Source organism: Pteropus medius, unplaced genomic scaffold, assembly GCF_902729225.1.
Source record: "Pteropus medius unplaced genomic scaffold, Ma_sr-lr_union100, whole genome shotgun sequence".
Classification (NCBI taxonomy): Eukaryota; Metazoa; Chordata; class Mammalia; order Chiroptera; family Pteropodidae; genus Pteropus; species Pteropus medius.
The window spans coordinates 17202741-17229720 of record NW_024352786.1 but is presented as its reverse complement, the minus strand read 5'-3'; the positions used below and the strand labels follow the sequence as shown (position 1 = coordinate 17229720).

At 34.8% G+C, this 26980-nt stretch overlaps 1 protein-coding gene across 2 annotated transcripts in view; it reads left to right on the top strand.

The window, feature by feature from the left end:
* Window positions 1-26980, top strand: part of STIM2 (stromal interaction molecule 2) — a 113771-nt gene that overhangs the window by 35034 nt on the left and 51757 nt on the right. For both annotated transcript variants that reach the window (XM_039848755.1, XM_039848754.1), the window contains exons 2-3: window positions 13884-14014; window positions 24352-24466. In XM_039848755.1, coding sequence (XP_039704689.1) covers window positions 13884-14014; window positions 24352-24466 — 246 coding nt within the window. The remainder of the gene's footprint in view (window positions 1-13883; window positions 14015-24351; window positions 24467-26980) is intronic.

The following is a 26980-nucleotide window of genomic DNA, read 5'->3' as shown; positions in this document are numbered from 1 at the left end:
TGATATTTTCTTTAAAATTTCACACTCTACATGTAGGTATTTAGAAATATAATTGATTTTTGTACATTGGTCTTTTAAATCCAGCAACTCTTTCTTGTTATTTTAAATTTATTTTTAGATTTATCCTCTGCAGATGGCAGTTTTTTACTCTGCCTTTCAAATTATTATACCTTTTTGTATCCTTTTCTTTCTTTACTGTAGTAGTATAGAACTCTAGTCTATCTAAATAGAAATGAGATAATACAATCCTTCTCTTATTCCTTACCTCAGAGGCAACACTTTTATTTTATTATTAAGAATGTGGCTTGCTATAGGTTCTTTATCAGATTAAGAATGTCTTCTTACATTCTATGCATTTAATCATACAGTAATGTCTAATTTTATGAAATGCTTTCCCGTATCCCCATGATTATATGAGTTTTATACCTTTAATCTGTTAATTTGAATTACTCTTATTGATTTTCTAATCTTTTATTCCTAGAATAAGCTCAACTGTGTCATGATATATTATCATATTTGTGGTTTGTTGAATTTAATTTGCTAATATTTTCAGATTTTTATGTTTATGTTCATGAGTGAAGCTGGCTTTATAATTTTCATTTTTACTGCTGTTTTATTGGTTTTGGTACTAGTGTTAAGCTACCTTCATAAAACGAGTTAAGGAAATTTCTTCTCTGTATTCTCTGTAAAAGTTTGTATGAAGAATCTAATTCCTTTTTTCCTGATTATTGCTAGAACTCACTAATGAAACCATCCGGGCTTGGAATTTTCTTTGTGGGAAAAATTCCCAGGTGGTTTAGTTTTTAGGTCTTTGAAGAATGTAATGTAAAAGTAGTATCTTTCTGTGGTGACAAGCCAGTAGTTATAAGTGAAAAATTCAGTCGCTGAGTAATATTTTTCCCTGAATGTTTTGAGCAGAACTCTTTTGTCTGTTTTTTTGAGTTGTATCCAACATGCTTTTTGTCTGTAAAATAATTCCACTTACTGAATACAATGACTCTTTAACAAATATGTTTTCTACTATATTGCAGTTGTTTAGATTTGTATTTTAATAATACAGTTGTTTAGATTTGTATTTTAAGCTTCTCAAGTTTGTAAGATTTCTGAATAATGATTCTTTAAGGAGACGTTAGAGGACTTTGAGTTAGATATCCAAATTCAACTTCTGGCTTTGCCAGTTACTGTCTTAGTTGTATCTTTTACTTTCTGGGCCTCAGATTCATCATTTGTGGAACAAATATCTACTTCACATAGTTTTCATAAAGATAAACTGAGAAGAGCTTTATAAACTATATAAATGAAAGGTTTTAAAGACAGTGTAAGTTAGAGAGTTAGAAGGAACTTTTGAGATCTGTGTGGACTCCTCCATGATACAGGAAGTAGAAGCTGCTAGTGTATGTATAGAGCTGACCGCACAACTCAGACTTCCTGCTTCTCAAATCATCTGGCTTTTCCTTTTTTGCCTTCCTTCAAATTAAATGTTAGATACTTGAGAGAAACCTTGACTTCATTAGGTACATAGCTGAGTGTATCATTCCCAAGAGGTTAGGTAGAAAAGTACATGTGACATTAGGGAGAAAAAGGAATTTTAAGACTTTAGTTTCTTAAGTTACCAGTAATTAAAACTGCTGTCAAAGTAGTTATTGAATTACCCCCTCCAGAATTTAGACAAAGAGAGACTTGTTATACTTTTCAGGGATTAAAATTCATCTAATACAGTAAGAACTAAGGCCCTGTGTGGTTGCTGCATAACTTCGTACTTGAAGTTCAGTTAAAATTTTACTTTAAAAACCATTGGTTCAGTATAATTTTAGTAAAATCTTATATTTAACATGAACACTTTCAAACTAATTGTGTTTATAAAAGGTACTTTCTTGAAATCAAATTTGTCTCATTTCTTATTTTCTCTAAATAGTCTTGGAAAAAAGATTGTTTCCTTTAATGAAATTGAAAGGTTTGTTATTATTTGAGCTTTAAAGAGTCAGTATATTATACAGTAGTTGTGATATCTGCTCCCCAGGAGGGGACTGCTTTCTTCCAGAGACTGGAACCCCAGACAGCACCCCACTCCTTCCCTCCAGTTGCCCCTTCTTTCCCCCTTCCCCTCCATAAGGTACAGCAAGCATTTCAGTTGTTAATCCTTATCTCCAGTTCTGTTGTCTGCTCTCATGTAAGAATTTCCTCTTTCCTTCCCTTCTTATCCTTTCTCTCCTAGGAAGTTTGTTTCCTGTGAAATGTTGAGATGCATAGGGACACATTAGAGGGAGAAGCCCAGGTTTGCTGAGGCAATTTAAAAATCCTAAACATCTTTGTAGAAAATGTGTCCCGTATTTTAGATGAGTTTTTAAAAAAAATTTGCTTAAGTCATTTTAATCCCAGTTGTATTTATTTTTAGAGAAAATACCATCAAATACTAGATTTGTTAATAGTTACTTTGAATAAAGTTTCTAAGAACTGAGGCTGTTTATAATTTTGTTTAAATACTATTTTCTATGAGCGTTCGATAGGAATTTATGTAAAATGAATTATAATTTTGTAGACTTAATGTTGAAGATCAGATTTAATGTTAGTTTAGTTGTTACATAGGCTTGTGACTTTTTTTTCTCTGAAAAACGTTTTCTTTAAATAAAATTCTATACAGGTGCTCCTCGACTTACGCCAGGGTTACGACCCAATTAGCCCATTGTAAGTTGAAAATACTGTAAGTAAAAAATGCATTTAATAAACCTAACCTACTGAACATCATAGCTTAGTGTAGCTAAGATGCTCAGAAAACTTACATTAGCCTACAGTTGGGCAATTATCTTGAGTTTCATCTCAAGAGTAATTGCCTTTGTCCTCTTCTTACCAGAAGCAGGAGACACAGGCATTTGATATACCTGATGGGATGTGAAAACACAAAACAATATCCAAAAAATGCTAGAAAACACAGTATAGTGTAGAGTATCTGTTGTTTACCCTTGTGATCATGTGGCTGACTGGGAGCTGTGACTTGCTGTTGCTGCCTCGCATCACAGGAGACTCATATTGCATATCACTAGCCTGGGAAAAGATGAAAATTCAAAGTACAGTTTCTCCTGAGTGCAAATTGCTTTCACACTATCATAAAATTGAAAAATCATAAGGTGTACGATCTTAAGTCAGAAACTGTTTGTACATGTATCTTTATCACAAAGGTAGTCTTGTACCTGCTATAGAAAAGGTTTAGTTCCTTTAATAAGTATTAGTTTCTTTTTAGGTTTTATGGCTGTTATTAGTGGCACTACAGTTCTTTAGGTTTTCTAGGACTGTTATTCTTTATATTTTTTTTCATTGCTATTCATAGGAACTCATGAGTGTGAATATTTTATGCTAATTTTGCATCTGAGGAAACTAAGAATCAAAGATGTTAAGGAGCTTGCTGAAGATTACATGGTTAGGAAATAACGGAATTGAGATTTGAGTTCAGGTCTGACACCAAAGTTGGTGGTAGTGTGATTATTTAGGAAGATTGTGTGTTTATAGATAAACAGTTACTTGCAATTATAATAGTTGTGCATAAAATGCTGTAAGAGTGGAGAACAGGAAATGTCAACTATTAGGAAGGTCAGGAAGGTTTTATAGAGATGAATCACTGATGAAGTGATTCTTCAAGGCTCAGAAAGCGCCTTGTATTTCATGCCGTGGAGATTGGGCTTTATCCTTTGGGAGATTGGAAGATATTGAAGGATTTCAGTAGAAGAGGTGATGTGACTAGCATCATATTCTAAAAAGCTATGGTGGCTGTAAAAGGGGGTATATTTGTAGTGTGGTGGTACTCATGATAGGGAGACCATTACAGGAAGGCTGTGAGAGAAGCGATGAGGTTGTCTCTGGTGCCAGTGGTGGAGAGGTGAGAGGAGGGAACTGGATTTGGGCTTTTATAATGAGACAGTATACAGACGATCTCACTTATTTCCTCTCCCTGTCAGAAATACTTAGAGCTACAAGTTTGTGTTCCAAAGATGGACTCAGTTCTGATCAGATTGCTCATCTGGAAAGAACTTTGTTCTTAATTGTTAGAGTATAGCCACATTTAGGGTAGAAATCATGTCTTTTAGTTACAAAGCTGTTTAACTTTAGATGAAAGCAAAATTTATGCCTGGATTATGGTAATAATGTAAATAAGACTTTTCAGTGTAGAATCTACACAGATTTCAGGAAGCAAAGCTAATATTACTTAAAATGATCAGCACTGTTTTATGAATTAGTTCTTTCATTCTATTCTAGATCATTCTAAATCATTTCTTAGAAACTTCTGATTGAGTTCTGCAGGCAGAAAGAATGCAGTAATTGTCAGTCTTTTTGACAGTGTGTCCTTCTAGGCAAATTTCTGCCTATTTGGTGTCACCCTGCATCTTATCTTTTCCTCGTGCCCTGGGCTAGAAGGGGGCTGTTGTGGTGTTCTGTCATGTAGTAGGTGGGGTTTTCCTAGATCATCTGTAACAACAGTCTTCCCGTTGTTAATGGGGCCAAAAGAAAGTTTATAATAACATGAGTTTAGTTTTTAGTATCTTATCAATCAGGAATTTCGTTTATATGTCTAGATGTATCTTTCTCTAAAATTATAAAATACAAAGGAAAATGCTAGTTATCTTTAAGCTTGATGATGAAAAACTTGTCTTTTCCTGAATGATGACATCCTTATTTAGTGGAGGCTGCATACCATAGTGGGATGAATGGGAATTCTGAGAATTAGTAAACTTTACCCTGTAAATATTTTTGTAATTTGCCTCTTCCTCTTACCTTTTAAGCACAGCTTTAGTGTAGACCTTGTTGCTTAGGGTAATAAATGTCTCCCTACCTCCAATCTGCTTTCTTTAAATCCACATTCTGCAACTACCTGAATCTTCTCTATACAAATCTGACACTGTTTCACCTATGTCCCTATGAGTCTCTTACTCTGATGAGCTCTGCTAAATGCTTGGAGTTGTGGCATAATCAGAGTGGCCCCTTGAACATTTAATTTTCATGAAGTCTTGCTAGCTCAACAGTTTTACACTTACATACACACACATACGTGCTTGATTTTTGTAAACTAGTTTAATGAATTTGTTTTTTTCTGTATACTTCAAGGACTTTTTAACTTAATTACTTAATAGTATTTATTAAAATACCTGATATAGTTAATGTTGAAACTGGAATATAAATTTATGAAAAGATAGAAAATAGGACACATAACTCATAGTAAATAAGAAAGTGGCACACATCTCTCTCTAAACTACCTTTATAATACTAAAGGCCTAATTTAGCTGACGCTTGCAAAGAGTGCTTAATAAAAGCCATTTCTGAATGTTATTTTTGGAGTAAAAACAAGGAAGACAGATTATTTTTGATACTGTAATGTTGCTAGATGACAAAATAAAGTCAAACTCTTCACCGATTTGATCGTCTCTTTTTGTCAGGAAAATAATTGATTGAAAATGGTAGATCTAAGTTTTTGAGAGAGAATAGGATGAAAAAGAAACTAACTGTTCTCAGTGGCCAGGATATTTTCATTCTAAGATCTAAAACCAACTATAATAATCCTGTTTTCATGATCTCTGAGTAATGTTGGAGAGTAGGAATGGTATATGAAGGCAGACAGGTTTTTTAAAAACATTTTTTGAGGATAATTGACATATGATAAATGTTTCCTATTTAAAGTGTACAGTTTGATAAGTGTCACCACCATCACCACCATCAGTTAAAACAGTGAACATAACTGTCAACCCCAAAAGTTTCCTCATGCCGTTTGGAAGTAGAGACTGAGAAGGAACAATCAGTGAGGAGAAGAAAAAAACATGTTGTCCTGGAAACTGAATGAAGAAGGGAAAGATCAGCTGTGGCAGATGCTTTCTGATAGGCCGAGTTAACATGAGAAATGATAGTTGACCATTGGATTTAGTAATGTAGAGATTACTGGTGATTTTGACTAAGGCAGTTTTGGTGGAGTGGTGAGAACAAAAGCCTGATTGGAGTCTATTTTAAGAGAAAAGGGGAGGAGAGAAATTGGAGATGGTAAGTTAGCAGTGTTTTCAAGGAGGTTATCTGCAAAGGGGAGCAAGGAAATGGGTTAGTGATGAAGTGGGGTTGAGATTTTTTTTTTAAGGATGGGAGAAAAAGCATGTTTATATTCTGCTGCCAGTGATCTATTGAGAGCAAAATGTTAGAGGTGAATTTCTGGATTAGTGCTCTTGAGGGACAAATGGGATGTGATTTAGTTCACAAATATAAGGATTGATGTCATGCAGAAACTTGGATAATTCATCTGTGGCAATAGGCCAGAGACATAGTATAAAGTATAGACACTGGGAGGTAGTTTAGTGGATTGTGAGAGCTTATGAAGTTTTCTTCTGATTGTTTAATTTTTTTTTTCTTTCAGTGAAGTATAGGAAAGAAAGTCATCATGGTGAAGAAGGATGAGGAGAAGGCATTGAGGGTTCAGGATCAAGAAGGTGTGAAACAGAGTGGGAGAGTGACTAGACCAGGGAGTTACGGTATAGTTGCCTGGCAGCATTAAGGGTGAAGTTGAAGTCTGTGGTTTTGGATTTTTAGGCATTATGATCTTCCATGTTTAGATGCATGGGTGCGGGTGCACAGCAGGCGGAGAATTAGAGTTTTACCAGGGTTATGGCTTTGCTAACCAAGTATAATGAAGTGAGAGAAGGGCAAGGAAATGGAGGGCGTTTGCAGGGGAGTGGCCATGGATTTGACTGTGAAAGAAGGGGAGAGAAGACATTAAAGGGTGAAGGACAGTAATATATGCAAGAGAGGGTAGTGACTGAGTAAGGCAGAGTTTAGATAATGTTTCGAAGACAGAGCCAACAGATTTCCCGAGGTTAGTTGGGGAAATGCATGTGAGAGGAGTAGTTGAGAAGGACCTTAGGTGAAGGGATTAAGAAGTACAAAGTGGCAAGGACATGATGCTTTTCATGGGTCGGGGAATAAGTGAGAGTGAAATAATTAGAAGATAGTAAATTAAAAAATGTCCCTGGAAAGTGAAAGCGACCTAAGCAATTAGGTTTGTATCAGATTGTCTATTTGAAACAAAAATTGCTTGAACTTAGCAATTTTTTTTAGGGAAATTTTTAGCCAACGATCAGGGGAAACTTTTCACAAGAGTCCAGACTAATTAATAGGTACTTTTTATATGGAGTGGTTAAAGAGATTCGGAGTTCCAAGAGGCAGTCATCAATCAGAAGGGTTTTCAAAGTAAAGGCCCTTTATTTTCTGTTCAGTATAAGACTTAAGTCATAAATAGATACATCTGCAGTGGTTTCTCAGCCGTCCTTTGGTAAGGTCTGTTTCTTTTAACTGTTGAACTTTTCAAAAGTGTGAGTAAATCTTAGAGATTCTAGAGTCCTCTGCCTATATTTTTATAGCATCCAGGTATAGCATTATATATACCAGTTACAAATTTACCTTTCTCATTTGTTGTTTTGCCATGCAGTACACTCTCAATAAATATTAGCATATTTTGAATATTTACTGTATACCAGATAATATAATAGATAATAGGCTGAAACTCACTTCTTTCTAAAAAAGTATGCAGAAGCTTTTATTATTTATTTATTTATTAGATTTTCTGAGAAACATTCATTAATCCTACTATATACTAGGTGTTAATGGTGTGCTGGACACTGGGAACATAAAGGAATAACACAGACTCTGCCCTAAAAAGGATATCAGAAGAGAAAGGAGACATTATTCACTTTTTGCTTTTGAATCAGATCGCTGGTTTATTGAAAAATTACACCAAAGAATTATCTCTGAAGATTTTAGGGAAAATTTACTCTCAAAATATTCAGATTAGAGGATTTGATTTGATAAATGCTTGGACTGTTAATGGAAGTACAAAATACAAATAGTATTTATTTTAAAAATTTCTCTCAGCGGTAGTAATTAAGAAAATCCTAATCATGAGACTCATAAATAGTTGCCAGTATGGTAAGCCAAGTTCTTGGCAGTATATGGTGTTGTTCGTTGTTAATGGTCTGCAGTCATTGGTTTGTGATTAACAGTCAGCCGGCTCCCCTCTTAGTTGTTCTTTTCTGCATGAAATTTGCTGACCTTAAAGGTATTATAGGAGGGAAATTAGCTGTAAAGACCGGATTTACTTTTTCAGCTTCATTTATTTCTTAAGCTCTGATTTTCTTAGGTTTCTGAACTGTATAGCATGAATATGTATTCCTTTGGTGAAGGCTTAGTGGAATCACATTTGATACATTTGCTAACTATGTGTTATTTGGTCTGGCTAACCCAAAAAGAAGAGAAATATACTTTTATTTTACCTACATTTTTGGGCCTGGAATGTCAGTTATACTTGTTTCTTTTCTCTCACTACTTTCTCTTGTCACTTTAGTCTGACCTTTTCTTTCTATCCTCACTACCATGATTGTAGCTTACATTTTATTACTTTCTGCCTGGAGTTTTGGAATAGGCATTCATTGGGAACAAGCATGTGATATAGAGAAGAAGCAATCTTCTCTAGATCAAAATAAAATTGACTATATGAGTAAGTATTTTTTTGAACTTGAAAGCACTACACAAAATATAAGTTTTAATTTCTCTGTAAAAATTAAGACTGTAACATTTATCATCATCTTACAGTCCTACTTAAAAATCATTAGTGGCTTCTCTTAGACTCCTCTTTCTGAGGTTCATTGTCCTTCCCTGAGAGATAGCCCCAGGCTATCTTTCCAGATTCATATCCTGCTGCTCCTGCACCTCTGACTTGCTAGTGTTTTCTTCCTCCCTTTGGAGAGTACTGTTGGCATAGCAGAGGACAGTTCTTTGTTATGTTGGACTGGCTTGTGCATTATAGTTACTTAACATCCTTGGCTTTCCTGCCAGAAGCAGCAGCAATAGGAGAGGTGAGCAGCAGGGAGATGGGAGGAGCACTATGTAGCACTCTCAATTGAGACGCGGTTGGCTGGCCAAGCTACTGTTTGTAGATCACAGAGCTCATCATATTTCCTGTTTGTTCTGTTTTATCTTTTTCAAACCCAACTTATTAAATTCCAATTTCTCTTTTCTAATGCCACCAAAAATGCAGTTACTTGCATGTAAAAGTCAGGCATAATTACTTATTAATTGTAGTAATGTATAGTTATAATAATAGTAATATATATAGTAATCATTAAAACAGGCTTAGTCCTTGCCCTCATGTATTTTTTACTGCTGGAGGATAAGAGACTTGCGGAAGACTTTTAAATATTTTAAGGTTTCCATCAATTATTTTGCATAATATGTTGTATATTTTGTTTAATAAACATTTAAACAGTAATATTTGTCAGTGAATAAATAGACTTTATACTTTAAGCTCCAGGGGACCACTGAATAGTTTTAATCAGAGAAATAATGTTATTAGATTTCTTCTAACTGCTTAGAATTAACTTTGGTGCCATAAAGAGGTGAGGAGTTTTTCTTGTCAGTTTGTACATTTTCGTTTTTAATCAGTCAAGTAATTTCTTGAAAAGTTTTTCTCTTCCACATATTTATATTCAAAACCAATTAGGTAAGTAATTCAGTAAACATTTTTTGAGCACTTAATTATGTGCCGGACACTGTTCTAGGCGCTTGGGAAAGAAATGATCAAAACAAAACCTGTGATCTCATGATTGCATTACAGTGGGGGGTGTTGGACAGTAAGTAAATCATAAATATATAATACAGCATACTGTGATAGAGTGTTATGAAGAAAAATAAAGCAAGTAGTAAAAGCGAAGGCTATTTTGGATAGAGAAGTAGGATGGTCTCTGAAGAGAAACATTTAAGTTGGAGTGAAAAGTTATCCAGCCATGGGTGTGCTTGGGAGAAAGAGCTTTGTAGGCAGGGGAAACTCCAAGTAGGGGCTTTGAGTGAGCAGCTTATTAGTATTTTTCTTTATTTTCACTTTAGGATCATCTGTAGTTCCCTCTATAATCTGGCCCTCACTGATTCAGTCTTTTCTCAATTATTAAGTGGGAACAATAATGCCTACTTTATAGGCAAAGTGAAGTGAATAACTTATCATTTATATATATGTATATATATTTATATAATAGATACTCCATTTATATAATATAATAAATTACTCCGTAATTGAAAGTGTGGGGAGGAAGAACTTTTCCTGTGCCTTTCACAGTTCCTTTGGCTGGTCTAATAATTAAGTCTATGTTGCATTTAACACAAAGTGAGGACACAAAGTGAGGAAATTTGTCTTAGTTGTCACATTGGATACCCCACACCAAGCAGAGGGCACATTACAGGCACCACTCTATATCATGTTTAAATGAACGAGCGAAATCTGTTTAGAGGAGAAAAATACTCTGGCTGTGGAGTACATGATGTGCACTGGTGCATTTTGGGTAGCTAAGGTAGATGTCTCTGAGATGTTGGCAAAGGAGAATGATTTTGGCATTTTAACCATTGTTTTGGAAACCATTATACATGATTCATTATAGGCACAGATCTTTTATAAAAGTTTGTATATTTTAAAAGAAATGTAGGTCAGATAATTTGAGTTAAAATGATTGCTTGTGCTGAATTGACCTGGAAGGTTAGTTAAAAGGAAAGAAATGTAGGAGATTTTAGAACAAGTATTAGATTCAGAATTCTCAACTATTCTGTTAGATCTCTAGGCCTTAAGTCATTGTACCAAGAGGAAATGAAATTTTATGTGAAGAAATGGATTACTCATGCCATATCTTCAACTCCTTGTTTTGTCTTGTCTTCCTTCTGCTGCTCCAACTTGGCAAAACACCAAACCCTGGAGCAGTCTTCATCATCTACCTCCTCCATTCCTTGGAGGCATGGACTGTTGAGTGTTGCCAGGATTACTGTAGCACTTTCTGACAGCTGTGCATCCAAGTCTTGCCTCCAGCCTGTCTATTTTACACTGTCACCAGAATGATCTTTCTGTAATGGATCTGATTGTGTTAGTCCTCTCCTTGAAATCCTCTATGGGCTGCTCATAGTCTTCAGGATTAAAAATCCAAGTTCCTTAGTATGGAAAATCACTTGCAGAGATCTGGTCTCTTCTTACCAATCTCCTACTTGATCTTTTGACTTTTCTTTTAAATGTTCTCTGTACTCTAGACATACTAACCAGTTGCATTTCTCTGAATGTTCCGTGTTTTTATACCACTGAAATATGATATTTTTTTTCCCCAGGCATGCTTTTCTCTGCTTCCTGATGTCATCAACTAACTCCAGATCATTTAAAACTCCCCAAAGTTACCTCTAGAAAACGGACTTTTCTTTTCCAGTCTGGATTAGCTGCTTTTCCTCCATGTTTTCATAACACACTACGACTAATGTTCTCAGTGGTACCAACCCAATATATTGTCCACATGCCTTCTTTCTCAGTAGACTGTGAGCTTTTTCTGGGTACAGGATGCTCTTATTATCTCTTTAGTTCCTAATGCTTGTCACTGTTTTGCACAGTATAAAAACCTAGAACTTTGGTTAAATCTAGGTTCATTCATCAGAGAACCCAAATATGTCCAGCTAGGTATATAGGTCCTGGGTATTATGAACATGTGAGAAAAGGAAGAATATAATCCTGGCCCTGTTCATAAGCTTAATTATGTGGACAAAAGGATTCATAAAGTAATTACAGATTAATTTATAAAGTACAACATTAAATGAGGACTTAGGTAGAATGATTTGAGAATAAAAATATAATTGAAAATTTCAAATCCCTTGGCATTTCACAGCTATGCTTTACTCTGTTTTTCTCTTTACTACTTACCACTCCTAACATGTTACACTTTTTACTTATTTATCTTGTTGTGCTCATCTACCCCACTGGAATGGAAGTTTCACAAAGAATTCCTGTCTCTTTTGTTCACTATGGTATTTCCAGTACCTAGCAATGGTAGACACTGAATGGATGGAATGTTCAGAGAAGCGAGTAATCAGTAGGAGATGGTTTTATGAAATGCTTCATGGAGAAATTATGTCCTGCAGTAGACCTTGAAAGATAATGTTTTATTAAACAAGTTAATTTAAGTAAACAATTACCAATTTAATTTTTACATGAAATTTTTCAGGTCACATGTTCCTCTTAATTTTTGTTTTGTTTGATTTGTACAGCCCTCACTGTTGACTTTTCTTAGAGAGTTTGACAAATCCTATTGAATCAGAGTGAGTGATGCTCACCCTTTCCTTATATAATTGTTGCAGTAACACTTTCACTTCATATGTTTTTTAGCAAAATAAAATATGTGTAAAAATAGGTCTGCTAGAGGCAGCAACTTGTTGTATACTGATCTTTATACCATATGTCCTTATGGTATCTGAGAGCTTATCTTTTACTTTTCATTCATTTAAAATAATTACAAATGAGTTTAAACTCATAGGCATATCAGGGTTGTGGTTGCGAATTAGGGATTATAACTGACCATTTGCCTATAAGTTCTTACATTTTAGCAAATCTTAATCAGAGCTTCAAATATTTATATGTGCATATACGTATGTCACATAACTTCTTTTTCAATTTCTATAGAGTTCCCTCTTCTGTTTCTTTCCCTTCCAAGACTAAAAAGATTAAATTAGATTTGAATTAAAACTATTAAAAATGTTAAATCACCAAAATGGGCAGTAGCTGGAACATGTAGATGATACTGGTTTGCATTGTTTTTCAGAAAATAAAAGTATGTTGGTTTCCACTATTGGCTTCTTTTCTTGTATTTTTTTCCCCTGAAGCATAAAATTAGATATTCTTAGGTTATTGTAGCTGAAATAGATCTTAGTATGCATCTAGTCTGTTTAGTAAGCATCTAGGCTACTTGCTTTGTTTTAAAAATGAGGTAACTAAAACACAAGGACAAGTGATTTGTCCACAGTCAGTTAATTCGTAACAGGGCCAAATGATAAACTAAATTTTAAACTATTGTAGAGATAACCAAACTGGCTAACCTCCTCTATTATGCTAATAACCACTTTAAATTTTAAGGCCGTACTATTTCTAGAAATACATATGGTTCTGGTGACATTTTAAAAGGATTTTGTTTTAGTGACCTGGTAAACTAAAAGTTCCTGAAATTTGTCAATCCAAATTTGTAAAGTTTTGGTAGTACGTTTCTATTTTGGTATATAGGCTGTTTTGCTAGGTCAGTCCACAAGAGGTAATTTTTATTATTCCGATGTTAAGCCATGAAAAACTCTATATTTTCTCTAAATTCTTAGTTTTTAGACAACCTGAATGTAAGGATTCACATTTTTTTCCATAGGAAAAGGTTTAGCCAATAAATATATATTAAAGAAAGCAGGCGGAACAAGATTTTAAAAAATTCATTTTTTTTTTTCCTTTTGGCTTTTCCTTGTTGAATCTAAGAAGTTATTTACATATTTTAAAAAGTCATATGACTTGGCTCTTGGATTCTCTCAAATAGAAAAATGAAAAAAATGTTTTTAAGGATCACGTGAATATTCTACTTATATTTGTGATATTTTCTCAGCACTTACACATTTTAATTAAATTGGATTATACAAAAAATAGCACCTTGTAGTATGTGATTATTGTTTTCTCTTTTTTAAAAGAGGAATTCATATTGTTTGTGTGTGTGTGTCTGGGGAATAATTGGTAAATATAATAGGTTGCATAAGAAGAAAATGGTTAAAGATGTGGAATAATGTAGACAACCTGAAGTTATTACTGGTGTAACTCCTGGTTTTAGTTGCCTAATATCAATTAAGTTGAATTATTTACTTTTAGTTAATTGTGATCATATATTATACTTTTGATGTGAAGAATACTCTGCTAGACTTTTAAAAGCCTCGTCGTTTGACTTAGTCTGAAATTTAATTTGTTGGGTTGTTTTAAAAAAATCGTATTCTCTAACTATAGCCTGTGTTTTGGTATGGCAAGTTAGTAATTGCCCTTTGTTGTATTTCAGATCCCTGCATGTCACTAAGTCCACCATGCTTCACAGAAGAAGACAGATTTAGTCTGGAAGCTCTTCAAACAATACATAAACAAATGGATGATGACAAAGATGGTGGAATTGAAGTAGATGAAAGTGATGAAGTAGGTGGAAAAACTTTTTCCCTGGTATTCTCATAAAACACAATGACTGAGATTGTAGTCTTAAATTTCCCCATTGTTCCTCATATGATTCAACTCCTTCAACAGCTTTAGTTTTTCTCTTTACTTTTTAATTTTACCCTTTGTATTTACATATTTTTTCTTTTTCCTTTTTTTCCACTCTTCATGTGTATACCAAGTCTTCTCAGTTTAGTAAGAATCCTTAGTCTTATGTTCTTGAATTTCTCAAACATGTATCCTTTTCTGACTTTATCAGTTATCTATTGCTGCTTTACAAACCACCACAAAATTTAATGGCTTAAAATGACAGTAGTTTATTATTTCTTATGATTCTCTGGGTTGATTTGGCTCAGCTGGGCATCTTTTCTCTTCCCATAAGTGTGGGTTGAGGTCACTATGGCAGTTCCATGTAGTTGAGAGCTCTGCTCGGGCTGGAATACCTAAGAGGACTTCTTGTCCTTCAGAATCTCTCTCCACGAAGGCTCTTATTGTTCAGGAGTCTAGCTCAAGGTTCCTTACAGCATGGCAGCTGGCTTCCAGGTGGCAGTGTTCCAAGAAAACAAGTTCCCATATGAAAGTGGTTATCATACCTCTGCCTGCCAATCAGATGGCTCAGGCAAGTTTTGGCTATGCTCAGAGTCCATGTGAGAGATTATACAACAGCACAAATACCAGGAGATGTGGTTTATTGGGAGTCACCAATGTAATACTCTACTGTACTCTCTATACAAATAAATAATGCTTTATTTCTTAAGCATTCTCATCTTCCCCTTGGTATGTGTCTCTCTTAGTTTCTTCATAAGAGTTTTTTCCTTTATTTGGCTATGGTCTCATTCTAACAAAATCCCTTGGTCATTTTTCAGGCCTCTTCAACCTCTGTTGTCACTGTTGAGATGCTTCTCTTTTAGTTTATATGATACTAAATTACATTTTGTGCATTATTATCCTCTAAATGTTATTTAATCACATTTTTATCTAACAATAACAGTCTGTAAAGATTAATTCTTGACCTGCTGTATAAAGTATTTACCTTAAGAATGCTCATTTATCTTTAGGCTGCTCTTGGTTACTCCATCTCTAAGCCAGGCCAGATTCCTAACCTACATAAATTGCTTTCTGCCTGACATCTTCTGAGGGCTTTTACGTTTGCTTTCAAATTACTTTGTCTAAAACAAAATCCCAGCTCTCCTTGAAATCTCTCACTGTTGAATGACACTTCTAGACCTACTTCTTCTCAATTCTTATTCATCTAAATCAGGAATTGTCAGAGTTTTTCTGTAAAGGACCAAGTTGTGGCTCGAAATCTATACCCTTCAAAAAACATACTTTGAAGTCCTAAACCCCGTTATCTGAGAATGTGACCTTATTTGGAAACAGGATCATTTTGGCTGTAATTGGTTAAGATGACATACTGGAGTAGTGTGGGCCCTTAATCCAATATGCGTGGTTTCCTTAGAGGAGAATGCCATGTGGAAACAAAGACAAGGGAGAAGATAACCATATGACACTAGAGGCAGAGATTGGAGTTAATGTAGCTACAAGTCAAGGAATAACAAAGATTGTTGGTAACACCAGAGGCTAAGAGAAAGGCATGGAACAGATTATTCCCTAGGGCCTTTGAGAGAGCATGGCCCTGCTGATACCTTGATTTCAGATTTTTCTCTAGAACTATGAGAAAATAAATTTCTGTTGTTTTAAGCCATCTAGTTTGGGGTACTTTGTTACAGCAGCCTTAGGAAACTACTACAGACCAGCTACTAAATATTTTAGATTTGTGGACCTTATGGTCTCTCTTGTAACTACTCACCTCTCCCATTGTAATGCGAAGCAGCCATGAACTAATGGGCATGGCTGTGTTCCAATAAAACTTTATTTGCAAAAACAAGCAACAGGCTTAGTTTGCCAACCCCTACTATAAATAAAATTTTGTGTTCTTAAAATTTATTTCTTTTTCTTCCTTTCTCACTTATCTTTTCGAGTTATTTGTTACTTTATTTTAATCTAGGTATTATCTTGTGCCTATATTATCATCTCTAAACTTTTCCTCTCTAATGCATCATGAATATCACTTTGAGAGTGTTTTCCTCTAGCTAAGAAACTTAACAGTGAATTCTTATTGCTTATTAGATCAGTCTTATATTTAATGTCTGCGTTAACTGATTTCTTACTGAGATAATTTTAAATAGGGTGGTCGTAGTAGGCTACGTTAAGAAGGGTAACACTTACAGCGTAGTGTATGTAGTACTTGGACAAATAAGATATTAAATATCTGGCAATTTTCCAGAGCTATTTGAAAACTGAAATTGGAGGACTTAGGGATGTTTCAGATTAGGGACAGGATGGAAAGTTTTCACTCTCTAGGTCATTGTTTCTTGGCCCACGATCAAAAAAAATTAGATGTCAGTATATGCTGAATCTGTGACTTGTTTAGGTTGAGTCACTGATCACAGTTAAGCTTACGTGTTCTGTCAGTATTGAAGATATTTTGGGAAGTGTAGTTACTTGACTGACAAATAATTTAAATAAGAGAAATGAATGATTTTGTTGCCCATAGCACATCAGGCGGAGTAATGAGAATTCACATTGTTATTGCTTTCTTGGTAACTGAAAAATTTATTATTGTTTCTAGTGTGTATGAACTTTGTTTTGTTTTTACTTTTTCCTTTTAATTAAAAAAAATCCTTCCCTTTTTCTAAATTTTCTCTTTATCCGTTTTCTCTTTTTATCGATGACATGCAGAATAGTTTTAGAGTTTTTGTTCTTATTAGTTGGTTTGATATATAGCCAACTTTAAGACCAACTTATATGAAATATCGTACCTGGTATTTCAGTTTTTCTTACATTAGTTGTTCTGCCTGAAAAACATTTTTGTCAACATTTGTCTATACACCTCAGAAAACTTAGTTAATAACATAGCTATATCTGTATCTGAAACAAGGAAGTCACTTGTGAAAACAGGCAAAAGTAGGGTTAGAAAAAAATAGTAGAAAATACTTTTAAAAATAGGATCACCGAGTTTTCGATTATGTGGAGTACTGTTTCTAAAGGAATGCATGCATGTGTTCTTTACTGAAATTTTCTAAATGTAAAATTTAACCTGTGTATTAGTTATCATATTGTTGTGTAACAAATTTACCCTAAATGTAGTGGCTTACAACAATATACATTTATCATCCCATGGTTTCTGTAGGTCAGAAATCTAGGTGCAGCTTAGCAGAGTCTTCTGGCTCTAGGTCTTTCACAAGGCTGCAATTAAGATGTCAGCTGGTATTGCAGTCACTATGGAAAAATAGTATAGAGGTTCCTCAAAAAATTAAAAATAGAACTACCGTATGATCCATCAATCCCACTTCTGGGTATTTTCCAAAGAAATCTTGTACTAGTTTGGTGCCTTCCATTCAGTATAGCTACAACACTAATTCAAAAATATAAATGCATCTCTGTTTGTTGCAGCATTATTTAAAATAGCCAAGATATGAAAGCAACCTAAATGTCTATCAGTAGACAATTGACTGGGTGAAGAAGATGTGATACATATATGCAATGGAATCTTACTTGGCCATAAAAGAGAGTGAAATCTTACCATTTGTGCCAACATGGATGGACCTAGAGGGTATTATGCTAAGTGAAATAAGTTAGACAAAGACAAATACTGTATGATTTCACTTATATATGGGTTCTAAAAAACAAAATAAACAAAGAAAACAGAAACAAACTCATAGATACAGAGAACAAACTGATGGTTACCAGATGGGAGGGGGGTTGTGGGACAGGGTAAAAAAGGTGAAGGAATTAAGAAGTACAAATTGGGAGTTACAAAATAGCCACTGGAATGTGAAGTGCAGCACAGGGAATGTAGTCAATAATATTGTAATAATTCTGTATGGTGCAAGGTGGTTACTAGGTTTATTAAGGGGATCAGTTTGTAAGTTATATAAATATATAACCACTGTGCTATATACCTGAAACTAATACAATATTGAATGTCAACTCTAATTGAAAAATTAAAAGAATATATACAAATTTTTATTAAAAAATTGTTTCCCACGCCTGTCATGTTAATTTTAAACTTACCTTAAGAAGAGTTTCAGGTTGCACACTGTTACAGACTGAAAGGGGGCAGAGAACCAGGGGTGTGCGCCCAGGCCTGCGTCTGTACTCCTCCAGCTCCAGCCTGACGGTGCTGCCAGTCCTGCTCCTCGCCGCCCCCTCCTTTCCTGGGCCTTTTTGGGATCACAGCAGGGCACTGCATTTATGTAATATATTTTTCTGAGAGTTTGGCACGTTCCCATATTGTCTCATCTTCTAAAAGATCTCTGAATTTGGGTGGGTACAGAACCTATTTTCATTTCACAAATGAATTAAATAAAATTAAACCTTTACTGTAACAACTCTGTGCCATTATAGATAGGGTGACTGTATAATTCATCATTCAAACTGGAATATTTTTTAGAGTAAAAGAGGGTGCTATTAATAATTACACCAGGGCAACATGTGTAAAGAGGAAAATGGGGCCTTTTAACTACTTCCCTACATACTTTGCCAGTCTCCTTTCCATTTTACTTACCTTTACCTGGATCTTGCTCTTCACTAAGTTGTTATTAAATTGATCTAAGCATTTTGTGAAGATTTGTGCTATTAGTAAAGCTTTGATCTATTTCCGTTTAGTCTATCACCCTAAGTTGTTTTATATGATGCAACTTTTCTAGTAACAGGACAGAGACTCAGATATATTTTTTACTCTTTTTTGTTTATTATTTTAAATAAAAAAAATAGACATTTATACAATTCATGAAGTGATCCCGATTACTCCAGTACCCATCTGGCACTGCACACAACCATTACAATAATATCCATTATATACCCTGTGCTGTGTTCTAAAAACCTGTGACTGTATTGTAACTACTAATTTGTACTTCTTCATTTCTTCACCATTTTCATCCAACCCTCCAACTCCCCTCCCCTCTGGCAATCACCAGTTTGTTCTCTGTATCTGTGAGTGTTTTCATCTAGTTTGTTTGGTTCTTTGTTCCTTAGATTCTGCATGTAAGTGAAATCTATGGTATTTATCTTTCTCTGTCTGACTTATTTCACTCAGCACAATACCCTCTAGGTCCATCCATGTCATTGCAAATGGTAAGATTTCTTTTTTTAATAACTAAGTAATACTCCTTTTTCTTAAAATGCTTTTTTTTTGTCTTTTTAGTCTCTAGAAATAATATAGCTTAACTGTTTTCTGTATCTACTTAAAATAATACTCATTGACCCATTCTTTGACTTTTATAATTTAAAAAAATAGTAGTAAGTTTCCTAGCATTCCCACATTTTCATGTCTGAAGACTTTTATATAATGTCAAAATTTTCCTATGGACCTATCCAGTGTTTGGCCTGCCAGAATTTCTCCCAGGACTTAGTGCTGCAGTCACTACCCACATGGTCTTCAGAAGACTGTTTTTCTCTAGAAAACTGTTTGTGTGGTCTTATGGTAAGGTAATGTGCTATATCGGGAAGATTTAAGGTAAATTGTTGTTAGCCTTAGGTAAACTCACCATGCGTCGATTATAACACCGTGATTTATAAAGCATCTATGCTGTCTCACAGTTATCTTCAGAGAAATTTTTTTGAGATAGGTAGGATAGGTGGTATCCCTATTTTAAAGATGAGATCGAAGTTTAGAGCTGTTATGTTATTTGAGTCACATGGTGTGTGTAGGGAGAACTTGACCAGAGCCCAACTATCCCAACTCCTGTTCACTCTCCAGAACATGTTTAGATACAGTTCCAAGGGCTTTTTTGTTTTGTTTTGTTTTGTTTTGTTTTGTTTTGATCAGTTTTGAGCCCTGGATACCAAAAGAACTTCCCTTCCTGAACTGCGTTTCTATTAATGACCTCAATTTTAGTTGGAAACTTTAGGCTATTGATGCAGCTTTTTCACTAGAACCTCATACCTACTTGTTCCCTTTATTTGGTTTGAATCATACTGACTTATGTCTTGAGTGTTATCTTAAGCTTGGTTGGAGAATCCACCTTAACTTGCCAAAAAGATTACTAGTATCCCTTGTATTTAGTTTAGGCTCCCTATCCTGACCTTTTGGGCTTGAAGTATTGCTAACTTGCTTTTTACCATGCCCCCCTCCCCTCTCCCCTCCAGCCTTTTTATAGTGTTACTAGGTCTGGAGTGCTGAAACTATAGGTCAATTGATAAAGGGCACTTCTTTAAAACTGAAGGATTATTTTACCTTGATCCTGAAAATGTATAAAATAATTATAAAAAATATTTAGAGCTTTTTATTTTAATTGCTCATCCTTGCCAACTGGTCTTTAAAAAAATATTTTCTTTCTGTCCCATAAGTACCTAAAATTTTTTTCAGGATATAACTAAGGAGATATAGAAATTTTTAATGAAAATTTAAAAATGATATTTAAAATCAAGTAGTTGATTATTTTTGTTCTCATTTACTTTTTATGTTCTTTTCCCTAGTCCCCTCAAAGGCTTAGAATATATGCCTGCACTCTTGACTAAGGATCGCTGGCCATTCATTTAAAAAAACACCTAATGTTTTAAAGTTCCTATTTATAATAGAGAGAGTACTGTGCTAAATATGAGGCAGAATGAAAAAATGAGCATAGATCTCCATGAGCTTATCATCTAGTTGGGCATATAATGTCACATATGTATAATACAAGACATATTATGGCAAATTATGTACTAGGAATACACATGAATCATGGCAGTGCTCTTGCAGTTCAGAAGAGAGCGTGCACATCTGTTTGGGGAGCATCAAGGAAAAATTGAGAAGGAGGAGTCCTTGAGATGGACCTTTGGAAGTGGGTATAGTTTTCACAGGTGTAGGTGATAGGTAGGACATTCCAAGATAAAGGTAGTTGAAGGTAGGGAAAAAGCATTAAAGCAAGAATGTAGGGTACTAGTTTATGCAGTAGTGAATAGTTCAGTCTGATTTGAGTATGGTGTTGTAGGGAGTAGGATTGAAAAGAGTTTGCTTGGCTTTTCTTCTTCCTGCTTCTGGCTACTTGTCCTGATTTCTTCATTGTTCTTGCTTTTCTTACACTCTTACGTGTATGTTATTTCATAACATTTATTTTTTAAGTCTTAATTTTTTTAGAGCAGTTATAAGTTTATAACAAAACAGAGAAAGAAACAGATTTCCCACATACCCTCTACCCCCACACATGCATAATCTATTTCATTATCAGCATCACTTACCAGATTGGTACCTTTATTATCAAGGATGAACCTACATTGACACATCATAATCACCCAAAGTCCATAGTTTACTTTAGGGTTCATATTTAGTGTGGTCTGTTTGGATAAATGTATAATGACATATATTCATCATTATAATGTGCAGAGTATTTGTCCTAAAAATCCCGTTATTATTGTTGCAGATATTTCTTCCTTTTTCTCTTTCTTCGTTTCATGTTCCCATTACGCATATGTTATATCTTTTGTTGTTGTCCCACTGTCCTTATATATTCCGTTTTTGTTTTTCTTAATCTTTGTTCTCTTTTTGGGTTTTGACGTTTCTGTTCGTATAGTCTCTAACTCAGAGGAAATTTTGTCCTCTGCTGTGTTCAGTGGACTAATAAGCCCGTCAGAAGCATTTTCCATCTCTGTTGCAGTGACTTTGATCTCTAGCATTCCTGGCCCTTCGTAGGATTTCCATCCCTCTGCTTATATTGCCTATCTGTTCTTACATACTGTCTACTTCACTCATTAAAGCCCTTAGCATATTATAGTTGTTTTAAATTCATGGTCTGATAATTATCTAGTTCTAATATTTGCTCTGTCTCCTCAAATTGTGTTTTTTTTTGCCTTTTGGTATGCCGTGTAATTTTTTCTTGATGGCTGGTCGTGATGTATGGGAATAAAAGGAACTGCTGTAAATGGGCCTCTAGTAATATGGTGGTGAGGTGTCAGGGAAAGGGAATTTTCTACAGCCCTTTGATTAGGTCTCAGTTTATAGTGAGCCTGTGCTTTTGGAGTTCACCAGTATTTCTCAGTTTTTGTTTTTGTTTTTGTTTTCTTCCTCCTCAGGTGAGATGGGATGGCTCGAGTGAGCTGGAGTTGGGCATATCCCTTCTCCCACTGGAAGGATAGAGCCTGGTGGAGTTGAGTATTTTCCTTGGTCAGTTAGGCTCTGGTTAACTGGTTTCCCTTGAGAGAAGGCTTGTTAAGAGGAACAGAGCCATCTGGAGTATTTTGAAATGGTTCTTTTTCCTCTCCTCCTACTGGAAGGGGATTTATTTCCCCATGTTTAGGAATCTGGTCAAGTTCCTGGAGGTAGATCTCACAATATTGTCCCTTATGGGGTTGGAAGAAACTTTCCTCTATCCGCCTAGGTTCTTTCAGCAGGTTTAAATCTGCATGAGACAGATTAACAAGAGAAAACAACCAAATTTAATTATATATGTATACATGAGAACCCCACATATATGAGAGAGTCAGAGACTCCACACACTTGAGAGATTTAGAGACAGAAGGAAAATTAGGTATACATGACATTCTGAACTATAGAAGAGGTAAGGCACCTTGGGGCTTCAGAGGGTCATTGCAGGACGTTAAGAAGAACAGATAGATGTTCAGTAACTAGTAGTTTGCTCTGCCATAGAATAGGTCAACAAAGTTTATCTCATACTAATTCAGATTCTTTCAGGTTGGGGTGGGGGACAGAAATTTTTTTTGAGCCTTCAGGGTCTCTGTTGTCTTTAGCTTAAAATAATTTGCAAACCACAGAGGCACATTATGGCGTGACTCGTTCTGAACCTCTATAACCCCCTTATGGTTGGGTATCCCTGGAGTTTTTAATTTTCAAACTTGTCTACACTGAACCTCCAGCAATTCATCAATTATAGTTCAGATTTTCCTACCCCAGCACTGGGCAGTGCTTTGCTCTATGTCCTTGCCTTTCTAATGGATCCAAGAAGAGTTTTTTACTTTTCAGATAGGTCAGCTTTTTTACTGTTAGAATGGTGACTTCCAAGCTCCTTACATACAGAACCAGAAACCGGAAGTCTCTTCTCTTCTACAAGATTTTTGCACCTAAGGTTATTAAAGCTCAGAAAAGTGAAATGATTTGCTTAATATTATACGCTTAAAAAATTTTCTTTTTTAGTTTCAGTAGAGAACAATTCTACTCAAAAGACAAATGTGGTCTTTGTCTAAAGATAGTGTTCATTGTTAGTATTCGGAAGTCAGAAAAATATGCTTCCGGAGTTTGGGAGTATAGAGGATTTTCACTTTCAGCATTGTGGATTTCTGAAGTAATCTTTTTGTATGATCTTATATTTTTGAAATCAGAGCAAAATCAATAAAAGTCCCAAGTAAAACAATACCAAAACAAGAAAAATCAGAAATATTGAGGTAGAAAAAAACAAATAATTAAAAAAATTATTAGTTTCTTATAATTAGGTTAATGAGTTTATATGGGGAAAGTAGCTAGAGAAAAGGCCTGAAAGGTTGTCAAGGACAAGATTGAGAAATGGTATGTGAGCCATAAAAAGGAGTTTGCTTTTTATTTGGTAGATAGTGGGGAACAATGAAAAATTTTTATATAATTTAGTAATACAAAGAAAATTTTAGTGCTTTCTATATTATTTCATAAAGAAAATTTTAGTACTTTCTATTTATACTATTTTAAAGTAAGATTGATAGAGGTCTACTTCAGTTTTGTAAAATACTTTGGTTCTAAACACTAATTGAATGCTTTTCAACTATAAGTAATAGCTTAAAAGATAGCAAAACATAGAAATGTGATGCAGTAATTGAGATTAGTATTTAGTGTCACTAAGTATTTGGTAAACATGTATAAAATTGAGGCAGTATATTATGCTGTTGAGCTTAACCAAACTGCTTGGGTTGTTAGCTCTGCTGTTCATTATTTTTTCAACCTTGGGCAAAATACTTAGCCTCTTTGAGCCTTGGTTTTCTCATCTATAAAATGGGGATACATAATACTTAACTAATACAACTGTCATGAAGTGAAATGACTTTCTCTTTATGTATATATGTGTGTTTTATTATAGCTATATAGATATATTTATTAAATAATGTAAAATAATACCTGGCAAATAACGTGCATTAAATAAGTACTTTTACTGCTGCTGCTGTCATGAGTAGTAGTAGAAGGCATTTTGTTAAATAAATTATATAAACATATAAGAATAATGGGAGTATAAAATACTAAAAATGTACCAGTCATTATCTGAAAATCACTACCTACTGGATTTCAGATTTTATTTTTTTCTCAGTTTATAGAAACTAATGAATTCAAGTATTTAACTTCGTGTTTTCTTTTGTAGTTTATTAGAGAAGATATGAAATATAAAGATGCAACTAACAAACACAGCCATCTTCACAGAGAAGATAAGCATATAACTGTTGAGGATTTATGGAAACGGTGGAAAACATCAGAAGGTAAGATTATTTTAATGATCTGGATTCCTCGCTGCCCTTCTGCCCTGCTTAGCCATTGTTAACTCACTAATTGCATATGATCCTACAAAAAAATTAAAATTAACATTTCTGTGAGGATATTTATATTTTAGTAAGTAATTATTTTATCAAATAAACATGGATCCCAAAATTTTCTTTTTAGTTATGGAGAACAGTTCCTAAAGTCTTTAGAAGATGTAGAACTTTTAAGCTTTTTCTTAAATAAACCCCTTAATGAAGTCTTCTAATAATTGCATGATAAAGTTGTATAATTTATATTTTATTCCTTTTTCTGCTCTTAACTCCTCACGCTGTTTTATGGACAGCAATTGTTTAGGACAGGAGAAGTATATAACCTAAAACCTCAACTTGATCCCTAATATTTGAAAGCTACTAAAAATTTTTTAAAAACCCATTAAGCTTATTATTATTTTTTTGAGTAATAGAGTCAGCCAAACTGTCTTTTTCTAATATTTCTATTGTTTTATCGGAGTCAAACAATTATGTTGTAATATATATTTTTCTTTGCAAGTGTGAATAATGAAATGAAATGAAATTAAAAGGGAGCTGGGACAGATTACAAAGTAGGAATATAAAGAAATAATAAAGTTTGCTAGACTGTCAATGGTGATGTTTAGAAATGAGAAAATGCAAAAAACTATCCCACCAATGCTCAGTATTTTTATTAATGTAGAAGGTTTACATCTTACTTATTTATTTATTTTTGTTTTCACTTTTAAAAGAGGCATGTGTTGAAATATACTGTGAAGAAAAAAAGGAAAGAAGGTAAAATACCACTCAAAGATACATAGACGTTGGAAATCTGTCTCTCCATTTTCCCTCCTCATACTATTTTTAAGTAATATGAACTTGGTTAAGAATAGGAATAAATGAATATAAATTTCATGCAGGAAAGTGTTAGATTGGTGGAAAACTCAGTAAGACATATCTATCTAAATGAAATATCTTAGAATGTAGCTGTTACTAAAGGAATTGGAGATCCATTATAGAGTTTATTGCTACTAGTTTATTTTAGATTTTGTTCATGTGATAAGTCGAATGGAGCCCACATAACCATGTTTGAATGAAAGAAGAGATTTGACCTCTTCTTATCACCTGTTATGCTACCACCTGGGTCAGCCCCCATCTCTTGCCTGAGTGATTGCAGTAGCCGCTTAGTGGCCTCCCTGCGTATACCTGTGCTCTGCTGTGAGTCTCTTCTTCAGCAGAGTAACCTATTTAAAGTATAAATCAGATCTGTTCAGTTCCCTATAATGGCTCAGAGTAAAAGCCAAAATCTTTACAAAGACCTAAAAGCCTCACTATGATCTGCCTTCTACTCCCATCCTGTTATCTCTCTTCTCTTTTCTGCCCCATCCATCTTACTGTGCTCTCTCCTAGCTGGACTCCTTGCTATTCTGCAACTGCAAAAATGCAGACATCCTCATGGCCATCTCTCTTACCTCTTTTATTAAGGTCTTCATCAGGCCTATTATCTCATGAGGCCTTCCCTGACTGACCACTCTATTTAAAATTGCAAACCATACTCCCTCTTCCCCCCTTATTTTTCGGTACTCTTGATCCCTGTTACTCAGCTTCATACTTTCTTTTTTCCCATATCATATATCACCTTCTTCAGATATTATATAATTGACTTATTTGTTATGTTTGCCTCCTTTCTCTTTCTCCCCTGCCTCCGAGAGTGTAAGCCTCAGCAGGCCCGGGCGTCTTTCTTCGTTTTGTTTATTAATGCATCCAAATCCAGAGGGAATCTGTCTTTAGACCCCGTTTTGGCTTCCCGCCCCAGTGAGCTTGGTGAGATCTTCTGTGATCTGTGAGAATGTTTTTCTTATTTTTTCTTCAGCTTCAGGCCTTTTCAAGTTGAAAAGCCTCTTAAATCTCTTTTTCCCTAGGTTTTCACCTTAATTTTCACCCCACAAGATTTTACCATTATGATAATGATAAGATTCCCACCCCCGTTCCCCCATCCTCAAAGTCTCTAAATTATCTACTCTCTGCTTCCTTTTCTCCAAACCCAGTCTCTTACATCACCTTTTTAGGGGATTAGGGCGTAGGAGGAATTATCTTAGGGCCCCTACTATAACAGCTGCATGAAAGGAAAGAGAGAGGAGTCGAGTGAAATAAACCTCCACTAGAGCTTTATAGTGACCTAATTCATTTTCTCAACCCATGTCAGACTCTTTATTTATTAAAGGGTCGTATAGAGGCAGGTCATGTAAAGGTGGGTCATTGTTGCTAAATCACTGGTTTTTACATTGTATCCTGACAAGCCCCAAGTTGCCTGGAGGTATCTCAGGGACTGGGCATGGGCATGCCTAATGTGCAGGGTTCTGCTCTTACCTGGTATATTTTGTTTCTGTTGAAGAGTTCTCTTGGGAACAAAAAAAAGATTCTTGTGAAAAGGTTTGGAAACTGCTGATAGAGAGATCAGAATGTACCTCTAGCAGTAATATATAATTCAAGGTCGTTTAGTTG